The 24,155-nt window shown below is 40.2% G+C and overlaps 1 protein-coding gene across 1 annotated transcript in view; it reads right to left on the bottom strand.

Moving 5' to 3' along the window:
- Positions 1–924: 924 nt before the first annotated feature.
- NNMT (nicotinamide N-methyltransferase) overlaps positions 925–24,155 on the bottom strand; it is a 50,746-nt gene continuing 27,515 nt past the window's right edge. The window contains 5 exon segments of the mRNA XM_037839803.1: positions 925–1,142; positions 1,145–1,415; positions 16,053–16,059; positions 23,883–23,979; positions 23,982–24,089. Of these exon segments, the coding sequence (XP_037695731.1) occupies positions 925–1,142; positions 1,145–1,415; positions 16,053–16,059; positions 23,883–23,979; positions 23,982–24,089 (701 nt within the window).

Here is a 24,155-nt window from a genome sequence, read left to right as displayed (position 1 = left end):
TTTTTCTGTAAAGGACCAGATAATATATATTTTAGGCTTTGCAAACCATACCTACTGATCCTGTTGCAAATACTCAACCCTGTCATTGTAGCATGAAAGCAGCCATAGACATTACATATATGAATGGCCATGGTTGGGTGCCAGTGAAAGTTTATAAAAACAGGCAGCAGATTGGATTTGGTCCACAGGCCATAGTTTGTCAACCCTGCTTCAGATCCTGGTTATGGAGCCTAGAAAACAGAGCAGTTAGACATGCCATGCATGGGGAGGAAAGCTAACTCCAAGTGGATGCTACGCCAAGAGCAACACAAATAGGCTCTCCTCCAGGACTCTGAAAGAATGTGGCTCTGAAGACACCCCCTTCTACCAGCAGCTGTAAGACAGTGCCTACATTATCTCCCTTGGCCTAGCTCCTAAACTTCTCAGTGACAGCCAGAGACAGCCTTGGTTCAGATGTGCTGAAGGGAAGTAAGAGTAGGTAGTACCTGCTGCATACTTGGGACTGGGGAGCAAGGAGGGAGGTGTTCCCTGGCCCTAGAGGCCAGCGTGGTGGAGGCCAGTGGAGAACGGCTGTGATGGTAGCTAAGAACAGGAGAAGCCTGTTCCTGGAGGAGAAGGAGGCTGCAGGCCCTCTAGGAAACTTAGAGTGACCAGCTGGAGAAACTTCTCTGTAGGCAGGTGGGGGCTTGAGCCATCGTCAAAAGAATGTTTAAGCAAAGTGAGGTCATCCTTTGTAATCACAGGCAGGGAAGACTGGGCAGCCAGTTAAACATCTCTGGGTTCTCGTAGCGCCAGCCCCAGCACAGAACCCAGAGAGGGCTGTCAACAGTTTGCTCCTGGACCGACTGACCATTCCTACTCCTATTCTGGCTGAGCCATGGGTCCCAGCCTCTTGGCCTCGGCTCAGCACAGTGACAGTGGCAGCTAGAACCAAGGACTGAAGCCAACTGGGCAAGTCAAAGGAATTATTTTAATAGAGATCACAAGGTTGTAGACAGTTCTGCTCAACTTCCACCCCACCAGGGAGAAAATTCCTTCGTTGTCCGCAGTGGTGGAGGAGTACCGTTGCAGAATCACCTCCAACCGTTCAATCGCGTAGCCAGCCTCTTTCACTGCAGCCTCTACCGCCTCCGGGCCCAGGAGAGGCTGGAGAACCTCTGCTCACCAATCATGTAGTAGCTGCTCCTCAGGGCATCTACCATCACCACGGGGCCCCCCAGCTCCAGCAGGCTGCCGAGGTTCTCCAGGGCTGTGCAGTAGGTGGGGAGGTCCGGGCAGGCCGCATGCAGGCACAGCGTGCTCAGGAGGCAGTCAGCCAGGGGGAAGGAGACGGGGCCCCGAGGCCGGCGCTGAGTCACGTCACACTTCAGGACCTGCCTGACAGCCCGACGCAGCTTCTCCTCCTTCTCCGGCCCCTGGGTCCCGAAACACACAAACCAACAAACATCGCTTGCTACACAGTCTTGGGGGTGCCCTGTTTCTTTGAACTCAGCTGAAATGGCTGCACTGTCCCAAATGCTGTGTCCTTGGGGCTGTCCTTATGGTAAAGGCAGAGAGGGAAGGAATAAGGGCCCGTTTTGGTAGCTGGAGGGGACCACATACCCTGTGCTTGGTTAAACCCCTCTATAAAAGAAATAATAACCTGGTAATGAAAATAATAGTCCTTAGCTGACTGCCCCCACAATAGGCGGCCCCCCACAAAATTATTCTTCCCCCACTGCTTACAGTAGTGCCTGGCTCAGAGTAAGTGCTTGAGAAAATGTCACTTATTGTTCTTGTTGTTATTATTATTATTATTATTCTCTTGTCCACTACCAAACTGCAAGGTAGTGGCTATTCGACCCACACATAGCAGGTAAAACTGGGTTTAAAATGCTAGAGTCTTATCTTTGTAGTGGTGGCTGATCAACAAGAGGGAAGTCACCCATAGACGATTATGGAAACTGTGGACCACTGCCCCAGGACCATGGCCAGGACGCCGCTGGCAAAAAGAAAATGACCCATTCTCAGGCTCCAGACAATAGAAAGGATGTTTTCTGAGGGTGATCACTTTCTTGGTAGCCTTACTAGGAATCCTGACCTTTTCTGCCAAATCAGTGGGGTTTCCTAAGAGAAAATCAATTAATGACAGAAGAGAAGGCCAGGGCAGGAGATGACATAAGTGCCTCCAGTCCTTTTGGAATTTTTTAGGGAAGGAATGAAGGAATGAACTAATGAATGAGAAAAACTAAATAAATACGCAGAGGGTACAAAAGAAACAGACAGAGAGAGAACAGACAAAGGAGAAAGAAGTAGCAGAAAATCAGAGGTAAGAGAAAAAATGAGTGTAGGAATAATAATTGGATTTGGAGCCCTTTTAGGAAGTTAATGAATGAAATGCAGGGGTAAAGATCCAGGCATACACTCAGGAACACACAGTCTGTGGTCTGGTATAGACTCCAGGAGAAGACAGCCTCTCGGGCAACAAAGCTCGGTGGAGACAGCACAGGATAGTCCAACATCAGAACAAGTGAGAGACAAACTTATATTGGGACCATTTCTGGTCAGTGAGGAAAAGTCAATGGTTTAAACAAAACTTGCAGATTTACTTCTAGGTGGAATGATTTGATATAGCAGAAATTAGTTCTGAATATCCAATTTAAATGTTCAATTAAAATCTTAGACATAATGCATGTAATCAGTTATCTGCAAACATCCTTTAGGGTTGTTTTAATTTTGCATTTAAGAGGCTTAGCAATAGCACACAAAAAAGGATGCAACAACATCATTAGCCATCAAGGAAGTGCAAATCAAAACCATAATGAGATGCCACCTCACACACACTAGGATGGCTATAATCAAAGACAGATAATAGCAAGTGTTGGAGAGGATACGGAGAAATTGGGACCCTCATAGACTGCTGGTGGGAATGTAAGATGTTGCAGCCACTTTGTGAAACAATCTGTCATTTCCTTAAAATGTTAAACATAGCCTTATCATATGACCAAGGAATTCCACTCGGAGATATACGCGCACGTGCGCACACACACATACATATATACATATACACCTGAGAGAAAAGAAAACATATGTTCACACAAAAACTTGTACATGAATGTTCATATCAACATTATTCATAACAGCCCAAAAGCAGAAACTACCTAAATGTCGGTCAGCTGATGAATGGATAAATAAAAGGCAATATAGCCATACAATGGAATATTACTCAGCATAAAAAGGAATGAAGTCCTTATACATGATACATCAGGGTTGAGCCTTGAAAACATCATGCTGAGTGAAAGAAGCCTGTCACCAAAGCCCACATAGTGTATGATTCCACTTACATGATGTCCAGAAAAGGTGAAGCTATAGAGATCAAAAGCAGATTAGTTGTTGCCTGGGGTGAAGAGATTGGAGAGAGATGGGAAGTGGCTGCTAATCTCTACAGGGTTTCTTTTGGGGGTGATGAAAATGCTCTAAAATTGATTGTGGTAATGGTTGCCCAACTCTATGAATATACTAAAAACCACTGCATTTTAAACTTTGAATGAGTGGATTGTATGTTACGTCAATTCCATCTCAATAATACATTTTTTAAAACCGGAAGCTTTGCAAGGTGTTGGCTCCAGAGAATTCCTACTAAACTGGTTTTCATGCAGAGAATAATAACTACCCTTGATCACGTCTGCCCGCCCCCATATAAAGGGTACAAATGGTAGTAGGGTAACCTATTTCTCCTGATTTGTTTGGGACTTTTCTGCACTGGGCAAATCGGGATGGTTAGTAAATGGTAGGGAAACCCATTACAAAGTTGTCTCCCAGCCTGATGAAACATGGATGATTATTGCAGAATATTTTTAAGAATAAAAATAATTCACCATTATGGAAGTCAGTGAGAACCATGGACTTGAATACATAAGTTTAATCTAGGGCAGAAAATTTTAAAGCAAACTAACTGTGCCTTTGAATAATTTAAGCATATAAAAAAGTTGAAGTGGCAACGTAGTGTTCTTTTGTTTAAAGATGATCTTCTCTACCTGGGAAGGCGGTAGGAATATGTATTTAAGTGATTACGTCAGAAGCAGGATGGGCTTCGGTGTCCTATTGTGTATTAAGCTATTTCAAGATGCAAGTTACCACAGAACTAGTACTTGCCAGTCAGATGATGATGCAAATTGTTCCCAAACTGAGAGACACACTGTGAACGCTAACAGAGAATGTGCCAATTTTAGAGGGAAATTTGTTAGAAACACCCACTGCTGTCGATACCTGCTTGTCCTTGGATATACAGCAAACATTGCGGAACTCAGTTGCCAAGGCAGCTATGTAAAGATTACACCTCAGGGCTTCTCAGAGCCTGCAAGTACACCCGCAGGGAAATGGACTCGCCTGGAGACACAGGCAATTACCACTCAGCCTCCCATTTAGCTTGAGGGGTAGGTAATAAACACACACCAGAAAAGTGTTATGCCGTTTTACAGAAAGCTAACAGCGGTATGGCAACCTCTCCAGTTCTAAAGATCTCCTCTTCCAAATAAATCAATATGCAAAAAAAGGCAGTAATTTCCTCTGTAAATATGTTATCCATAAAAGTCAAGGGAACTGGGCGGGTGGAAGGGGGAGTGAAAGGGTAAAGAGTAGGACCCCTGGGAAGAGCGTTTTCTTCCCATATGCCAGGTAATTTTCCTGAGATTTGGAGGGGGGTCCTCCCACCATGCTACCTAACTTGGCAGGGGGTGGATCAGGGCTACTGGACAAGCCTTTTCCAACTGCACTTGCCACCATTACCCCCACCCCTCACCCACACCCCCACTCCCACCCAAGCCCATCCTGGAGATTCCCATAGGCCCTCGTGTGGGAGAATCATCAAAATGTGTAAAGAAAATAAAAGGCCATGTAAGCCTGGATGCCAATGTGAAAATGGTAAGAGAAAAGGAAAATTATTGGTAAACCTTTGGGCTGATCACACCTGAACCAGGTGAAAGACATTCTCAGAAGGAGAGTCTGGAAAGCAAAATACACGCATTCATTTATGTTACAATATTTTTGAACCTCTATTATGTATGTGCCAGGAAGTGTGCTAAACACAGAGGGCAAAGGATAAACAAAATAAGAAACAGATCCTATCCTCATGGAGGTTTACAGTCTAATGGGGGAGAAACAGTTCATCCGATGATCAGCCACAAACATGAACATTAAAACCGTGATAAATGCTAGGAAGGAAAGGAGGAATGTCTGGGCTTGGCTTGGTCGAGAGGATCAGGGAAGGGTCCTGTGAAAAGGAGTCAGGTGAGCAGAAATACAGAGGTTAGATAAGCAGGAGTTAACAAGGCCAAAGGGATGGGAGAGAAGGAGGGTGTTCTAGTAAGAAAGAGAGCAGGTGCAGAGGCTGTGGAGGGAGGGGATATGGAGAGGAGAGTGCCAATGTGGCTGGATCATAGAAAACAAAGTAGAACATGGTGGAAAGGGGAGCAGGCTGGTGCCAGGCTACACAGGACTTTGTGGGCTATGTTAAGACTTCTGGATCTTATCCTGAAAAACACAGAAAGCCATTGAAGGGTTGTAAGCAAAAGGAGTGACATGATCAGATTTCCATTTTGAGATGCTCACTCAGGCTGCTGTGCGGAGAAGTGAGTAGAGGAACAATAGTGGAACTGGGAGGCCAGTTAGGAGGGAGATGGTGGTAGCTTGGACCAAGGTGATAGTAAATATTGGAAGAAACATACTGAGTCAAGAGGAATTCAGGAAGTGAAATGGAAAGAAATTGGTGCTAGATTAGATATGGAACATAAAGGAGAGGAAGATGACAAGACTGACTTCCAGGTTTCTGGTTTATCCAACTAATTAGATGATGGTGCCATTCAAGCAGATAAGAAATACCAGAAAGGGAACAGATTTGGAGAACACAAGTTCTGTTTTGGATACATTGAATTTGAGGTGCTTGGAGACATACAGGAGAACTGTTTACAAGTTGAAGGAAATGGCTACATGAAGCTTTCTCAACCTGCCCTGTTCATTTTCCCACAGAGGTAATGCAGTGAGGGCACCTATTTAAGAGAGAGGCATCCTTATCAAAGGCATACGTTTTCCTAGGAATCACTGAAACTGTCATCATGACCATCAAGCTTCTGATCTTGAGAAAGAATATCAGTGTTCTTTGCAAGCTATGAAAAACTGGAGATTCTTTGGAATACAGGCAGTTTGCCACATTATGGAACAGATTTGGCTCATCTGTGTTTGTTTTGGAGAATGCACAAACATTAAATAGTATGAAAATTTTTGTATAGAGAACATTCCCTACAGAGAACTGCCACCTCCACAGGTGCTCAGCCTTTCTCCCATCAGGAACACAGAAGTAAGTGGAGGAGCTACTCTCTCCAAGAGGCCCCCGAGAGGGGTTGCAGCCTCTCCAGTCCCCACCTGGCTGCCCTGCTGGCCAACGGGAGCAACATGGAGAGCACAACCTGTAAGTCATGCCCACCCTTCAGTGTGCCCTGGCCTATCTGTTGGGAAGCTCTGCTCTAGATATCAATGTTTCTCAAACTGTAATGTGCCTGCAATCCCCTGTGCATCTTGCTAAAATGCAAATTCTGATTCTCTAGGTTTGGGATGAGGCCAAGAATTGATGATTTCTAAAGAGCCCCTAGATGATGCCAAAGCTGCTGGTCTGGGGACCACAAGTCTGGGCAACATATTCCGAGGCCCACGAGCCAGGGGTTAATTACTGCTGTTTCTAGGATTTCTTAAGGTGAAAGCTCATTTTCCTTTGTTCGTGGTGTAAGCTTGAGAAGTTACATCTCAGTGTTTGACTTTCTGACTTGACAAATGAATAGTCTGAGGCAAGCAATTTGGTACCAGGGTCTTACGACTTCTTGGATAGCTGTAAAAATGAGTGGTATCTAAATGTATGAGTCACACTCCAAAGGTAGAGGAGCAGGAGGCAGCTCAAATTGTCTTTGGCAGCAGTCAGCCCAAGAAACAGCTTCAGATAAAGAAGAAATAATCTTGGAGGAAATAGGTTGTGGGTTGATAGAGGTACTCGAAGATGCAAGAAAGACATACGTTTAATGGGATCACTATCATTCTCAAAATAGTTGAAGGCATAGGATCTAACATGAGGATAAGGGTGAAAATGCAGAATTTTACTGCCAAAAATACAGTTCCTCATTCTAACAGAGATTGAGAAGAGACAGTGTCTCAAGAGTCAGTTGTTCCAAGCTGATGATTCTGGTGTGAGATAAGTAATGCTTTTAGTCTCCTGATTGATTTTAAGAGTTCATTTCTGAATGAGATGGAAAGGGCTGTGATGGCTAAATAAATTGAGAACAAAGTTCCAAAAGCCTTCTTGACCTGTGAATTGGACTTTGGAAAGGTATGTTGTCTAACAATAACTGAGAACTTGCTCAGGAATTTTCCCTGAAATTCTACAAATCCTGGAAAATTCCTTATTAATTTAATAATTTTGAATATTGTCCAAATCCTTATAGCTACAGTTTTTTTTTCCCTAATTTAATGCCAATTTCATACCAGTGGAATCACATCACCAATAGAGAAGAAAAGGTTGAACTTACTGTTGTGTTTTTTTAATTGGAAAAGCTGTTGATTTACAGAAAAATCATGCAGAAAATAGAGTTGCTACATATTCTTTCTATTATTAACATCTTGCATTAGTGTGGTACATTAGTTACAATTAATGAAAGAATATTATTATCATTGTTTTATTAACTGTTGTATATGGTTTACATTAGTGTTCCCTGTTTGTGTTGCCAAGTCTGTTGTTTTAAAATTTTTATTCTAGTAACATGTATACAACCTAAAATTTCCCCATTTAACCATATTCCAATATATAATTCTGTGTGTTGTGCCACCATCATCACCATCCATTTCCATCACCCTAAATGAAACTACTTTTATTTTGAAGAATCTATCTTCAGTTTGAAGCTATAACCAGCTTTAAGGAAGTAATTTCTAGGTTAAAATGGCATATGAAAGCAGCCTCTCTCAACTTCTTATTAAATTCCAGGAAAAAAAGGGAGCAATACTTAAGCAATATTAAACAATTTAAAAATGTTATTCATGTGTAAGGGCAACACAATACATGCATGGGCTTAGAACACAGAACACTAACGTGTTCTTCTTAAAAAATTATTTGAAGCCCTATTGAAGTTGATTAAGAGATGAATCAGAATTGAAATCTTACAGCTAGAAAAGTCACATAAAATGAGCATAAAAGATGTCTAAAATGATTGCAGATGTGATTAAAAACAGAAAGCAAATATCCAAACAGATATTGAAAGATGTGTGTATCTATATACATAAACAACACGTTAAATTTAATTGTGAATTTTAAAATTTCAGATTTTAATAATAAACACTGGGGGAAAAGATGCTAGAAGGACTAGGATGTCAAAAAGTGTTGGTTTCTTCATATTAGGAGGAAGGAAAAATATTGGTTCTTATTTAACACTGATAAGCTGCAAGAATTTGTCCCCAGCAGACCTGCATTATAAGAAGTACTAAAAGAAGTTCTGCAGGGGAAGAGGAGTGATGCCAGATGGAAGCTTGATAGGCATAAGGGAATGAATAACAATAGGACAGATATGTGGGTAAATATGAAGGACCTTATACATTTGTTTAAAAGAACACTGTCCAAGGATTTAAATTTTCTAAATGGTACAACTCTACAGTTGATTTGTTCAAACACCACAATTGCATGGAACTTTGAATAGGAAGTGAGATACGGTAGGTTAGTATAGGCTGGAGTGAAATAGTGACACATCCCAGAGTAATTTGGGCAGATAATAAAAAATGTATTTACAGCCTCCCCCTCCCCAGCCCCGAGGATCTGGGGGAAGGTGCGGATGTGTTGGACATCCTCACCTGGACTGGTGTTGATGTTGTCACGAGCATTGGGACTGGCGGTTTGATGTGCTGAGCCCTCGAGCATGGGACTTGCCCTTATGAAGCTCATTACCACAAAGGAGAGTGTAAACTTGTATGTAATGGTGCCTAAGAGTCTCCCCCTGAGTACCTCTTTGTTGCTCAGATGTGGCCCTCTCTCTCTCTAACTGAGCCATCTCGACAGGTGAACTCGCTGCCCTTCCCCCTACGTGGGACCCGACTCCCAAGGTTGTAAATCTCCTTGGCAATGCAGAATATGACTCCTGGGGATGAATGTGGACCTGGCATCGTGGGACTGAGAGTATCTTCTTGACCAAAAGGGGGATGCAAAATGAGACGAAATAGTTTCAGTGGCTGAGAGATTTCAAATGGAGTCGAGAGGTCACTCTGGTGGACATTCTTATGCACTATATAGACAACACGTCTTTAGGTTTTTTGTTGTTGTTGTTTTTTGTTTTTTTTTTAATCTTCATTTTATTGAGATATATTCACATACCACGCAGTCATACAAAACAAATCGTACTTTCGATTGTTTACAGTACCATTACATAGTGGTACATTCATCACCCAAATCAATCCCTGACACCTTCATTAGCACACACACACAAATAACAAGAATAATAATTAGAGTGAAAAAGAGCAATTGAAGTAAAAAAGAACACTGGGTACCTTTGTCTGTTTGTTTCCTTCCCCTATTTTTCCACTCATCCATCCCTAAACTAGACAAAGTGGAGTGTGGTCCTTATGGCTTTCCCAATCCCATTGTCACCCCTCATAAGCTACATTTTTATACAACTGTCTTCGAGATTCATGGGTTCTGGGTTGTAGTTTGATAGTTTCAGGTATCCACCACCAGCTACCCCAATTCTTTAGAACCTAAAAAGGGTTGTCTAAAGTGTGCCTAAGAGTGCCCACCAGAGTGACCTCTCGGCTCCTTTTGGATTCTCTCTGCCACTGAAGCTTATTTCATTTCCTTTCACATCCCCCTTTTGGTCAAGAAGATGTTCTCCGTCCCACGATGCCAGGTCTACATTCCTCCCTGGGAGTCATATTCCACGTTGCCAGGGAGATTCACTCCCCTGGGTGTCTGATCCCACGTAGCGGGGAGGGCAGTGATTTCACCTTTCAAGTTGGCTTAGCTAGAGAGACAGGGCCACATCTGAGCAACAAAGAGGCATTCGGGAGGAGGCTCTTAGGCACAACCATAGGGAGGCCTAGCCTCTCCTTTGCAGCAACTGTCTTCCCAAGGGTAAAACCTGTGGTAGAGGGCTCAACCCATCAAACCACCAGTCCCCTATGTCTGTGGTCATGTTAGCAACCATGGAGGTGGGGTAGGCGAATACCCCTGCATTCTCCACAGGCTCCTCAAGGGGGCACTACATCTTCTTTTTTTCCTTGTTTTTCTTTTCTTTTTTTTTTTTTTAACTTTCCCTTCTTTTTTATTTTTATTTTTTTTTAATCTTCATTTTATTGAGATATATTCATATACCACGCAGTCATACAAAACAAATCGTACTTTCGATTGTTCACAGTACCATTACATAGTTGTACATTAATCACCCAAATCAATCCCTGACACCTTCATTAGCACACACACAAGAATAACAAGAATAATAATTAGAGTGAAAAAGAGCAATTGAAGTAAAAAAGAACACTGGGTACCTTTGTCTGTTTGTTTCCTTCCCCTATTTTTCTACTCATCCATCCATAAACTAGACAATGTGGAGTGTGGTCCTTATGGCTTTCCCAATCCCATTGTCACCCCTCATAAGCTACATTTTTATACAACTGTCTTCGAGATTCATGGGTTCTGGGTTGTAGTTTGATAGTTTCAGGTATCCACCACCAGCTACCCCAATTCTTTAGAACCTAAAAAGAGTTGTCTAAATTGTGCGTAAGAGTGCCCACCAGAGTGACCTCTCGGCTCCTTTTGGAATCTCTCTGCCACTGAAGCTTATTTCATTTCCTTTCACATCCCCCTTTTGGTCAAGAAGATATTCTCCATCCCATGATGCCAGGTCTACAATCCTCTCTGGGAGTCATATTCCACGGTGCCAGGGAGATTCACTCCCCTGGGTGTCTGATCCCACGTAGGGGGGAGGGCAGTGATTTCACCTTTCAAGTTGGCTTAGCTAGAGAGAGAGGGCCACATCTGAGCAACAAAGAGGCATTCGGGAGGAGGCTCTTAGGCACAAATATAGGGAGGCCTAGCCTCTCCTTTGCAGCAACCATCTTCCCAAGGGTAAAACCTATGGTAGAGGGCTCAACCCATCAAACCAGCAGTCCTCTATGTCTGTGGTCATGTTAGCAACCATCGAGGTGGGGTAGGCCAATACCCCTGCATTCTCCACAGGCTCCTCAAGGGGGCACTACATATTTTTTTTCCCATTTTTTTCCCCCTTTTTTTTCTTTTTTAAATCAACTGTATGAAAAAAACAAACAAACAACAACAACAAAAAAAAAACAATAAAAGAACATTTCAAAGAGACCATAACAAGGGAGTAAGAAAAAGACAACTAACCTAAGATAACTGCTTTACTTCCAACCTGTTCCTACTTTACCCCAAGAAAGTTACCTAATATAACAACATTTCTGTGAACTTGTTCCTACTATATCCATCAGAAATTAACAGACCATAGTCATTCCTGGGCATCCCCAGAACGTTAAATAGCTTATGTGTTCTTCTTGGATTATTGTTCCCCCTTCCTTAATTACTCTCTGTTGCTAGTTCCCCTACATTGTACATTATAAACCATTTGTTTTACATTTTTCAAACTTCACATTAGTGGTAGCATATAATATTTCTCTTTTTGTGCCTGGCTTATTTCGCTCAGCATTATGTCTTCAAGGTTCATCCATGTTGTCATATGTTTCACGAGATCATTCCTTCTTACTGCCGTGTAGTATTCCATCGTGTGTATATACCACATTTTATTTATCCACTCATCTGTTGAAGGACATTTGGGTTGTTTCCATCTCTTGGCAATTGTGAATAATGCTGCTATGAACATGGGCGTGCAGATATCTGTTCGTTTCACTGCTTTCCGACCTTCTGGGTATATACCGAGAAGTGCGATCGCTGGATCGAATGGTAACTCTATATCTAGTTTTCTAAGGAACTGCCAGACTGACTTCCAGAGTGGCTGAACCATTATACAGTCCCACCAACAATGAATAAGAGTTCCAATTTCTCCACATCCCCTCCAGCATTTGTAGTTTCCTGTTTGTTTAATGGCAGCCATTCTAACCGGTGTTAGATGGTATCTCATTGTGGTCTTAGTTTGCATCTCTCTAATAGCTAGTGAAGCTGAACATTTTTTCATGTGTTTCTTGGCCATTTGTATTTCCTCTTCAGAGAACTGTCTTTTCATATCTTTTGCCCATTTTATAATTGGGCCGACTGTACTATTGTCATTGAGTTGTAGGATTTCTTTATATATGCAAGATATCAGTCTTTTGTCAGATACATGGTTTCCAAAAATTTTTTCCCATTGAGTTGGCTGCCTCTTTATCTTTTTGAGAAATTCCTTTGAGGTGCAGAAACTTCTAAGCATGAGGAGTTCCCATTTATCTATTTTCTCTTTTGTTGCTTGTGCTCTGGGTGTAAAGTCTAGGAAGTGGCCGCCTAATACAAGGTCTTGAAGATGTTTTCCTACATTATCTTCTAGGAGTTTTATGGTACTTTCTTTTATATTGAGATCTTTGGTCCATTTTGTGTTAATTTTTGTGTAGGGGGTGAGGTAGGGGTCCTCTTTCATTCTTTTGGATATGGATATCCAACTCTCCCAGCCCCATTTGTTGAAAAGACCATTATGACTCAGTTCAGTGACTTTGGGGGCCTTATCAAAGATCAGTCGGCCATAGATCTGAGGGTCTATCTCTGAATTCTCAATTCGATTCCATTGATCTATATGTCTATCTTTGTGCCAGTACCATGCTGTTTTGGCAACTGTGGCTTTATAATAAGCTTCAAAGTCAGGGAGTGTAAGTCCTCCCACTTCGTTTTTCTTTTTTAGAGTGTCTTTAGCAATTCGAGGCATCTTCCCTTTCCAAATAAATTTGATACCTAGCTTTTCCAAGTCTGCAAAGTAGGTTGTTGGAATTTTGATTGGGATTGCATTGAATCTGTAGATGAGTTTCAGTAGAATTGACATCTTAATGACATTTTGCCTTCCTATCCATGAACATGGAATATTTTTCCATCTTTTAAGGTCCCCTTCTATTTCTTTTAGTAGAGTTATGTAGTTTTCTTTGTATAGGTCTTTTACATCTTTGGTTAAGTTTATTCTAGGTACTTGATTTTTTTAGTTGCTATTGAAAATGGTATCTTTTTCTTGAGTGTCTCTTCAGTTTGTTCATTTCTAGCATATAGAAACATTACTGACTTATGTGCATTAACCTTGTATCCCGCTACTTTGCTAAATTTGTTTATTAGCTCTAGTAGCTGTATCGTTGATTTCTCAGGGTTTTCCAGATATAAGATCATATCATCTGCAAACAATGACAGTTTTACTTCTTCTTTTCCAATTTGGATGCCTTTTATTTCTTTGTCTTGCCGGATTGCCCTGGCTAGCACTTCCAGCACAATGTTGAATAACAGTGGTGACAGCGGGCATCCTTGTCTTGTTCCTGATCTTAGAGGGAAGGCTTTCAGTCTCTCACCATTGAGTACTATGCTGGCTGTGGGTTTTTCATATATGCTCTTTATCATGTTGAGGAAGTTTCCTTCAATTCCTACCTTTTGAAGTGTTTTTATCAAAAAGGGATGTTGGATTTTGTCAAATGCTTTTTCAGCATCTATTGAGATGATCAATTGATTTTTCCCTTTTGACTTGTTAATGTGTTGTAATACATTGATTGATTTTCTTATGTTGAACCATCCTTGCAAGCCTGGAATAAACCCCACTTGGTCATGGTGTATGATTTTTTTAATGTGTCTTTGGATTCGATTTGCAAGTATTTTGTTGAGGATTTTTGCATCTATATTCATTAGGGAGATTGGCCGGTAGTTTTCCTTTTTTGTAGCATCTTTGCCTGGTTTTGGTATTAGATTGATGTTAGCTTCATAAAATGAGTTAGGTAATGTTCCATTTTCTTCAATGTTTTGAAAGAGTTTGAGTAAGATTGGTGTCAGTTCTTTCTGGAAAGTTTGGTAGAATTCCCCTGTGAAGCCATCTGGCCCTGGGCATTTATTTGTGGGAAGATTTTTGATGACTGATTGGATCTCTTTGCTTGTGATGGGTTGATTGAGGTCTTCTATTTCTTCTCTGGTCAGTCTAGGTTGCTCATATGTTTCCAGGAAATTGTCCATTTCCTCTACCTTATCCAGTTTGTTGCCATACAGTTGTTCATAGTATCCTCTTATAATTTTTTTAATTTCTTCAGGATCTGCAGTTATGCCACCTTTTTCATTCATTATTTTGTTTATATGGGTCTTCTCTCTTTTTGATTTTGTCAGTCTAGCTAGGGGCTTGTCAATCTTGTTGATCTCAAAGAACCAACTTTTGGTGATATTTATCCTCTCTATTGTTTTTTTTTGTTCTCTATGTCATTTATTTCTGCTTTAATCCTTGTTATTTCTTTTCTTGTACTTGGTTTAGGATTGGTTTGCTGTTCATTTTCTAGCTTCCTCAGTTGATCCATTAGTTCTTTGATTTTGGCTCTTTCTTCCTTTTTAATATATGTGTTTAGTGCTATAAATTTCCCCCTTAGCACTGCTTTTGCTGCATCCCATAGGTTTTGGTATGTTGTGTTCTCATTTTCATTCGTCTCTATATATTTAGCAATTTCTCTTGCTATTTCTTCTTTAACCCACTGATTGTTTAGGAGTGTGTTGTTTAACCTCCAGGTATTTGTGAATTTTCTAAGTCTCTGATGGTTATTGACTTCTAATTGTATTCCATTGTGGTCAGAGAATGTGCTTTGAATAATTTCAATCTTTTTAAATTTATTGAGGCTTGTTTTATGTCCCAGCATATGATCTATTCTGGAGAAAGTTCCATGAGCACTGGAAAAGTATGTGTATCCTGGTGATTTGGGATGTAATGTCCTGTATATGTCTGTTAAATCTAATTCATTTATCAGATTGTTTAGGTTTTCAATTTCCTTATTGGTCTTCTGTCTGGTTGATCTATCTGTAGGAGAGAGTGATGTGTTGAAGTCTCCCACAATTATTGTGGAACCATCAATTGCTTCCTTTAGTTTTGCCAGTGTTTCTCTCATGTATTTTGTGGCACCTTGATTGGGTGCATAGACATTTAGGATTGTTATTTCTTCTTGTTGAATTGCCCCTTTTATTAGTATGTAGTGGCCTTCTTTGTCTCTCAAAACATCCCTGCATTTGAAGTCTATTTTATCTGAGATTAATATTGCTACACCTGCTTTCTTTTGGCTGTAGCTTGCATGAAATATTTTTTTCCATCCTTTCACTTTCAGTTTCTTTGTGTCCCTGTGTCTAAGATGAGTCTCTTGTATGCAACATATTGATAGTTCATTTTTTTTGATCCATTCTGCGAATCTGTATCTTTTAATTGGGGAGTTTAATCCATTTACATTCAACGTTATAACCGTGAAGGCATTTCTTGAATCAGCCATCTTATCCTTTGGTTTATGTTTGTCATATTTTTCCCCTCTGTCTATTAATATCCTTTATTGTACCCATACCGAATCTCTTTAGTACTGAACCTTTCTCCAAGTCTCTCTGTCCTTTCTTTGTTTCTCTGTCTGTAGGGCTCCCTTTAGTATCTCCAGTAGGGCAGGTCTCTTGTTAGCATATTCTCTCAGCATTTGTTTGTCTGTGAAAAATTTAAGCTCTCCCTCAAATTTGAAGGAGAGCTTTGCTGGATAAAGTATTCTTGGCTGGAAATTTTTCTCACTCAGAATTTTAAATATATCGTGCCACTGCCTTCTTGCCTCCATGGTGGCTGCTGAGTAGTCACTACTTAGTCTTATGCTGTTTCCTTTGTATGTGGTGAATTGCTTTTCTCTTGCTGCTCTCAGAACTTGCTCCTTCTCTTCTGTGTTTGACAGTGTGATCAGTACATGCCTTGGAGTGGGTTTATTTGGATTTATTCTATTTGGGGTTCGCTGAGCATTTATGATTTGTGTATTTATGTTGTTTAGAAGACCTGGGAAGTTTTCCCCAACAATTTCTTTGAATACTCTTCCTAGACCTTTACCCTTTTCTTCCCCTTCTGGGACACCAATGAGTCTTATATTTGGATGTTTCATATTATCTATCATATCCCTGAGGTCCATTTCGATTTTTTCAATTTTTTTCCCCATTCTTTCTTTTATGCTTTCATTTTCCATTCTGTCATCTTTGAGGTCACTGATTCGTTGTTCAACTTCCTCTAGTCTTGTACTATGAGTGTCCAGAATCTTTTTAATTTGGTCAACAGTTTCTTTAATTTCCATAAGATCATCCATTTTTTTATTTAGTCTTGCAATGTCTTCTTTATGCTCTTCTAGGGTCTTCTTGATTTCCTTTGTCTCCCGTACTATGGTCTCATTGTTCATCTTTAGTTCTTTGAGTAGCTGCTCTAGGTGCTGTGTCTCTTCTGATCTTTTGATTTGGGTGCTTGGGCTTGGGTTATCCATATCGTCTGGTTTTTTCATATGCTTTATAATTTTCTGTTGTTTTTGGCCTCGTGGCATTTGCTGAACTTGATAGGGTTCTTTTAGGATTTGTAGACCAATTGAAGTCCTTATCTCTAATTTATCAGATCTACAGCTTTGTGGAGTACACTTTCTCTAACTAACCAGCAGGTGGCTTCCACGAGCCACCTGTTCTCCACAAGCCAGTTCTCCCCTGCTTAGCCTTTTTGGTGAGTGGGGGAGTGAGTCTTGTGGGGTCCAACTGGTGTACCAAGCTTGCCTGTGTAGTTGGTGTTGCCCGCCCTGTATATGGGGCGTGTTTCTGGGCAGTCAGGGAGGGGGGGGTGGCTCTAACAATCAAATCTCCCTGGTGATCCTAGAGTTTTAAGGCTGCTGCAATAGTCTAATCCTTCAGTTCAGTCCTGCCACAGTTTGTCTCTGCCACTGACCCACAAGTCCTTGGTATTGGCGTATGGCTCCTGAGACTTGCAAGTGGGCCCCTCTTCCAGGCCGTGCACCCCCTGGTCCTCTGTTGAGGGATGACTGTGCTATGTCACAGGTGAGTGCCGTCCCCCCAGGGCAGTTCTGGGCTGCTGGGCTGTGTAGGGAGGCTCCCAGTCTGCTGAAATGATGGCTGAATGGGGCTTTGTTAATTCACACTGCTCTACCTTCCCAACTCTGGGACAATCAGCTGAGGTTGCAGGGAAGGCTAATGTCCACACCCAGTTTTGTGGTGTGTGCCTGTTATCTGAAGCACTTCCGTCACACGGGGTTGTCTGGGGCAGTCCTGGGCTATGGGGCTGGCGATGGGCAGGAGTGTTTCCTGTCCACCAGGATGATGGCTGTGAGTGGACACCCCCCTTTTCTTGGGAAGTTGTGGTGTTTAGTGAATTTTCTCAGCCACTGGATTATTGCGTTTTGTCTCAGAGCTCTCCTAGTTCTGCTCTTGACTTGACCTGCCCAAATTGCAGGTCTTTGAAGCTTTCTGTATTGGGCTTCTTAGAGTAATTGTTTTAGAAAAAGAAAAAAGGATTAAAAAAAAAAAAAAAAAAAAGGGCCCTCCTCAGAGATCTAATGGGTTATTGAAATGCTAAGAGACAAAGCATCCAGGGCCATTAAGGAAAGGTCCACAGGGCAGAGAGATCAGCTTTTCTTCGGGATCTGCATATGCGCCTCAGGGCCCGAGCTCGGGCCTGAGCTCTGCCCTTCCCCCTTCCACACTCACCAGAACTCCAAAAATCCTCCGCTTTTATTTTGGAGTTTTGCGTGTTGTTTTTTTTCTATGCCTGTCTCCTCTCTGCTGGGCTGGCTGCTCTCAGATTCTCTGGTGTCTGGTCTCTGTCTATCTATGGTTGGCGTTTGGATCAGCAGAATGAGTTTCCGATAAGGGCTGCCACTGCAGTTCTCCCTTCTCCTTCCCGGAGCTGACAGCCCCTCCTCCCACGGGACTGAGCCTGGCAGGGAGGGGTGCGGGTCCCCTGGCCACAAAAACTTACAGATTTCACTGATCTCAGCAGTTCCACGTTTTCATGAGTGTTGTATGAAGTATGCCCAAAGTCAGATTGCTCTGTGGTGTCCAGTCCACACAGTTCCTGGCTTTCTACCTCCTTTCCTGGAGGAGTAACTAAAACATACAGCTCACCAGTCTGCCATCTTGCCCCGCCTCACGTCTTTAGGTTTTAATGTATTGGAATAGCTAGAAGTAAATACCTGAAACTACCAAACTCCAACCCAGCAGTCTGGACTCCTGGAGACAATTATATAATAATGTAGATTACAGGGGGTGACAGTGTGATTGTGAAGACCTTGTGGATCACACCCCCTTTATCTAGTGTATGGATGAGTGGAGGAATGGGGATAAAAACTAAAGGACAAATGGGGTGGGATGGGGGGATGATTTGGGTGTTCTTTTTTCACTTTTATTTTTTATTCTTGTTCTGGTTCTTTCTGATGTAAGGAAAATGTTCATAGATAGATTGTGGTGATGAACACATAACTATGTTATCATACTGTGGACAGTGGATTGTATACCATGGATGATTGTATGGTGTGCGAATGTATTTCAATAAAACTGGATTTAAAAAAAAAAAAGAACACTGTCCATTTACAGCAAAAATTAAAACACTGTACTATAGGGTTATAGCATATGCAGAAGTAAAATAGAAGACCAAAGGAGCATAAGGGACAAGCGAGTGGGGAAAGGAATTCTACAGTTTTAATATCTTACCATTCAACCACAATATTATTTGAAGGTAGACTGCGATATGTTAGAGAAATATGTGAAATCAGTGATGTAAGCTTCCATCATAAAAAGCTAGAAAAAGAACAGTATATTAAAACTAAAGAAGTAGAAGAAATAAAATAAAATTCAGAGCAGATATCAATAACATAGAAAATGGACAAACAATACAGAAAATCAACAAAGCCAAAAGTAGATGCTTTGAAAAGATCAACAAAAATTGATCAATCTCTAGCAAGATTCCTCAAGATAAAAAGAAAGAAAAGACAAATTGCCCATATCAAGAATGAAAGAGAGGTGATCACTACAGATCCTATAGACATCAAAAGGGTAATAAAGGGATATTGTAAAACAAAACAAAACTTTATGCCAATAAAGTTGACAAACAAGGTGGAAAGGACAGATTTCTTGAAAAACACCACTTATCCAAAAGAATAAGAAGGAGGAGGAAGAGGAAGAAGAAGAATAGAAAATCCAACTAGCCACTAGAGAAATACTATTCTTAGTTTAAAACCTTCCCACAAAATCCCCCTTCAAGTCCAGATTGCTTCAATGATGAATTCTATCAAACATCTAAAGAGGAAATAATACCAATAATATACAAACCCTTTAAGAAAATAGAGGAGGAAGTAACACTTCCCAGTTTGAAATATGAATCCAGCATCACGCAGATACAAAAATCTGCCGAAGACATTATATGAAAAGAAAATTAAGGCTTAATATCACTCATGAATATAAATGCAAAAATCCTTAACAAAATATTAGGAAAGCAAATCCAGTAATACATAAAAAGCATAATACTTCATAACCAAAAGGGTTATTCCAGTTTGGTTTAATAATAAAAAATCATCCAATGTAATTCACCAGATTTTCAGAAGGAAGGAGATAAATTACATGATCATCTCAATAACTGCAGGAAAATAGTTGACAAAATTCAACATTTGAGTAAAAGGTCTTAAGCTAGAAATAAGAAGGAACTTAATTTGATAAACCATATGTATGAAAAACCTGTAGCTAACATCATTCTTAAAGATGAATCATTGAACGCTTTTCCCTAAGCTAAGGCAAAAATGTCTGTTCTCATAATTTCTATTCAACATTGTATTGGAAGTCCTAGCCAGTATAATAACGCAAGAAAAAGAAATAAAAGGCATAAAGTTGGAATAGAACAAGTAAAACTATTTTTATTTGCAGATGACATAAAAGAATAAAAGAAAACTCTATACCATCTACAAAAAAAAACATTAAGTAATAACTCTGTAACTACTTAAATCATAATTTGAAAATTGTCACTTTTATGTACCTATTAAATTTCACAATAGAAAATGTATTTTAAAAAATTAACTAATGAACTCAGCAGAGCCACAAAATACAAGGTCAATTTACATAATAGCAAATGAAGTAATGAAATTAATAAAATGAAATTTTAAAGATAATAACAGTAACATTAAAGCACAAAATTCTTAAGAAAAATTTAACAAACTATAAGCAAAATATGAAAACTACCAAACATTGCTGGGAGAAGTTAAAGTCCTAATTAAATGGAGAGATAAACCATACATATGGACTGGAGATTCAATAGATTTCTTCTCCTAAATTGATCTGTAAATTCAAAGAAATCTCAATCAAAATCTCAAGGGGGCTTTTTTGAAGAAATTGACAAGCTTATTCCAAAATTTGTAACAAAATATAATGGCACTAGAATTGCCAAAATCCTCTTCACAAAGAAGAATAAAGTTGGAAAATATACACTATCTGGTTCCAAGACTTACTATAAAGCTACAGAAATAAAGACAGGTTGTTATTGATGTAAAGACAGATAAATAGATCAATGGATCAAAACAGAGAGTCCAAAAAATCAATTGATTTTTCCAATCAAGGTTTATAGCAATTCAATGGAGAGATGAAAAACTTTTAAACATATCCTGCTGGAATAACTGGAAAATTATATGTAAGAAACCCCTACCTCACTATCTATATTAGAATTAATTAAAAACAGATCATCACTATAAACATAAATGCTAAAAATATAAAACTCTGGAAGAAAACCTGGTGGGATATCTTTACTACTTTGGATCAGGAAAGTTGTTTAAGATGGGATACATAAAGCACTAACTGTAAAAGAGAAAGTTAGTAAGTTGATCTTCATCATAATTTAACGTTGTTTTTCTTATTAAAAGTCACCATTAAGAAAATGAATAAGGGAGAAACATGGACCAGGTAAAAATATTTGCAATACGTCTATCTGACAAAGGACTTGTACCCAGTATATAAAAAATACTTACACAGATGAACAATAAAAGACAAACAATCCAATAAAAAATCAGCGTAAGACTTGAGCAGATACTTCAGGGGTAAAAAATCTATATAAACAAATGGCCAATAAACATATATAAACATACTCAATATCATTAGCCATCAAGGAAATGCAAATTAAAATCACAAGAAACCATCTTACATGCACCAGAATGACTAAAATCAAAATATAGACTTATAATACCAAATATTGGTGAAGACATGGAGCAACTGGGACTCTCCTACTTTACTGGTGGGAACTTAAATGGCTCAATCACTTTGGAGGGCTGATTAGCAGTTTCTTATAAAGTTAAATATGTATTTACCCTATGATGCAGCTATTCCACTCCTAGATATTTTACCCAAGAGAAATGAAAATATATGTCCATAAAAAGATTTGAATAAGAATGATCAAAGCAGCATTATTCATAATGACTGAAATCTGGAAATAAGCCAAATGTCCATCAACATGAGAATACACAAATTTTGGTTATGCGACAGAGTACTATTCAGCAATTAAAAAGGAACAAGCTACTGATACATATAACAACAAAGATGAGCAAAAAACACCAGAAGCAAAAAGTTACCAACTGTACAAGAACAAGCAAAACTAATCTTTGTTAATAGAAATCTGAAAGTGGTTCCCTTTTACAGCTGGGGGAAGATGGCAGCCAGGATGGTGATTGACTGGACATAGACAGGACAGAACTTTCCAGAGTGATGGAAATATTCTGTCTCTTGTTTTAGGTGGAAGTTACATGGTTCTAATAAATTGTCAAAATTATTCAAACTGAACACTTAAGATTTGTGTGTTTTATTATATATAAATTATACGTCAATTTAAAAAATTAATTTCCAAACAGGACTTTTAACAATTGGAAAACTGGGCCTGGTAAAAGGAATAAAAGACCAGGGTAAGCTCAATGGGAGTTTAGCAACTCTGGATGGTAACAAAAAGTTTCATTGGGAATGAAATGTAAACCCCTTAGTTCATTCAGACTATTTTATAAAGAAGTATATCACCCATGAGTCACCTTTATAAAACACATTCAACAATTCATGTTTACTACCAATAAGAAATTGTATCAATAATATGTAAGAACATGAATATAAAGTTTAGAGTACCCCTAATAACCTTAAAAGAGAGAAAGCTGCCAGAAGTCAGCAGACCACTAAAAGAAAATGGGAGAAGCACAGAAATAGAAGCAAATTCTAGTCTCAGAAGGGAAACTGACTCTTAAGAATAAGCAAAAGTTGGCAAATAGATAGGAATCAAATGTAAATGCAATTACAGAAAAACAAACTGACTATCACTCCAAAAGAAGAGAGTGGAGGCAGGCCAATTTTTAGAACATTCCTTAAGAATATGTTAGGATCACATGATTGTATATGGATCCCTGAAATTCAGGAATCATACCTCATTGCTCCTTGTTCCAGTTCAGAAACAGGCAAGTTATCTTTGACGCTTCTCTCCTCTCCAATAATCAATCATTACCAACTCTTATCCATTCTATCTCAAAACTCATCTTAAAGCCACCCACCTCTCTCCATCACCCTAGTCCAAGCCACCTTCATTTCCCACCTGGATTTAAATTGTCTCCTTTCTTCATCTCTTGTTCTCCTCTAAATCTCTCCACTCCATTCTCCACACAGCAGCCAGTGAGATCTTTTTAAATATGAATTGGGTCATATCACTCTCTGGGTTATACCTTTAATTCTTTCTCATTACGCTTGGACTGACCTCCACAATCTTTAATCTAGGAGGTCCTAAGTGATCTATCTAGTGCTTGCCTGCTTTTCCAGACATGAGTTGTAGGAGGCAAAGGACCTCCTCTTGTTCACTGTTCTTTCCTAGTACTAGTTATATGGCACATCATAGGGGCTTCAAGATTTTGAATGAATGAATGAATGAATGAATGCTAGTGCTTTTACCATAAGCCAGAAAGTGCTAATACTTGTTGCTGGAGGTGGATGTTCTCAACAGTAAATCAGAACCCTTTCTTGGCTAAATCATGCAATATATTAATAAAAATATATATACCTATCCCCACTGTGAATGAAAAGAAAAAAACAGGAAGAAGAAAGAGAGGATGTTGTGCAATGCACAAAGTGTACAATATATAAGCAAAGGGGGAAAAGAAATTATAGGATTTACTTAGCATGTAAGAAGTAGCAGATAGGACCAGCAGGATTCTAGAAGGACAAATAATAAAGTGGTCTTTTTATGCAGCTTCCAAAAGAAGTCTGTGGGTTCTCAACAATATACACAGCAGCAAAGACGTGATGCTTCAGGAACCAACATCTGCCAGTTGGGCAGGAGAGGGGCCTGAGACACTGTAGGACACTCAACAGAAGACAGAGGCACATCAGGACAACTGAAAGACAAACTGAAATGCAGACCTGGCTACTTCTGATGAGCAGGCCATTGCCAACTTGTCATGTGGGCAGAAAGCAGTAATTTAAACAAGATTTGTTGGCATGACAGATGGTGAGTAATAGGTTCTTTTCAAATAATTCCTTTTGTTGCTTGTCTCAGCTTTTAAAACCTAGCCAGCTTTTTGATGTATCTTGTGGTGTCAGCATTAGCCATGCACAAAGCAAAGTCCTACACACTTGGATGGCTACACCAGAATGGCATGGGGGTGCTTAAGCCCTGGCAGAGCAAAAGAAGCTGCTGGTGAGGAGCTGGATTAGCTTCTTACTTGAAGTTGCTCTAAAACTAGGTCCTACTGTACTGACCCCACACCCTGCACCCAGGCCTGGGAAGTTTTTTGCATCCATTCCTGTTGTCTCAGCATCCATTTCTTCAACTCTCTTCACGTCTTCTCTGCACAAGCACCCACTCCCCAACCTCGACTGCCTCCTCTCCTACCTGTTCCCCTAGAGCTCACACATGTAGTTCGCTAATGGAGACCATTCGAAGGCCCCTGGCTCCTTCTTCAGCCACCTCTCTAGCTCCTGCAGGTTCTGTCGGTGTAGTCAGTGGCAACAATCTCTTTGAAGTTCTCGCAAGCAGAGAGGAGCTGATAGATGGTGGGGCCAGAGCCGATGTTGATCAAGAAGTCGCCCTTCACACCATCTGGTTCAGGGGAGGGAATAAGGAAGGTGTCATATGGTGAGGGACAGAGCAGATTTCCATGCTGGA

The sequence above is a fragment of the Choloepus didactylus genome, chromosome 6, assembly GCF_015220235.1.
Source record: "Choloepus didactylus isolate mChoDid1 chromosome 6, mChoDid1.pri, whole genome shotgun sequence".
Classification (NCBI taxonomy): Eukaryota; Metazoa; Chordata; class Mammalia; order Pilosa; family Megalonychidae; genus Choloepus; species Choloepus didactylus.
This window is presented reverse-complemented; position numbering and strand designations above follow the sequence as displayed.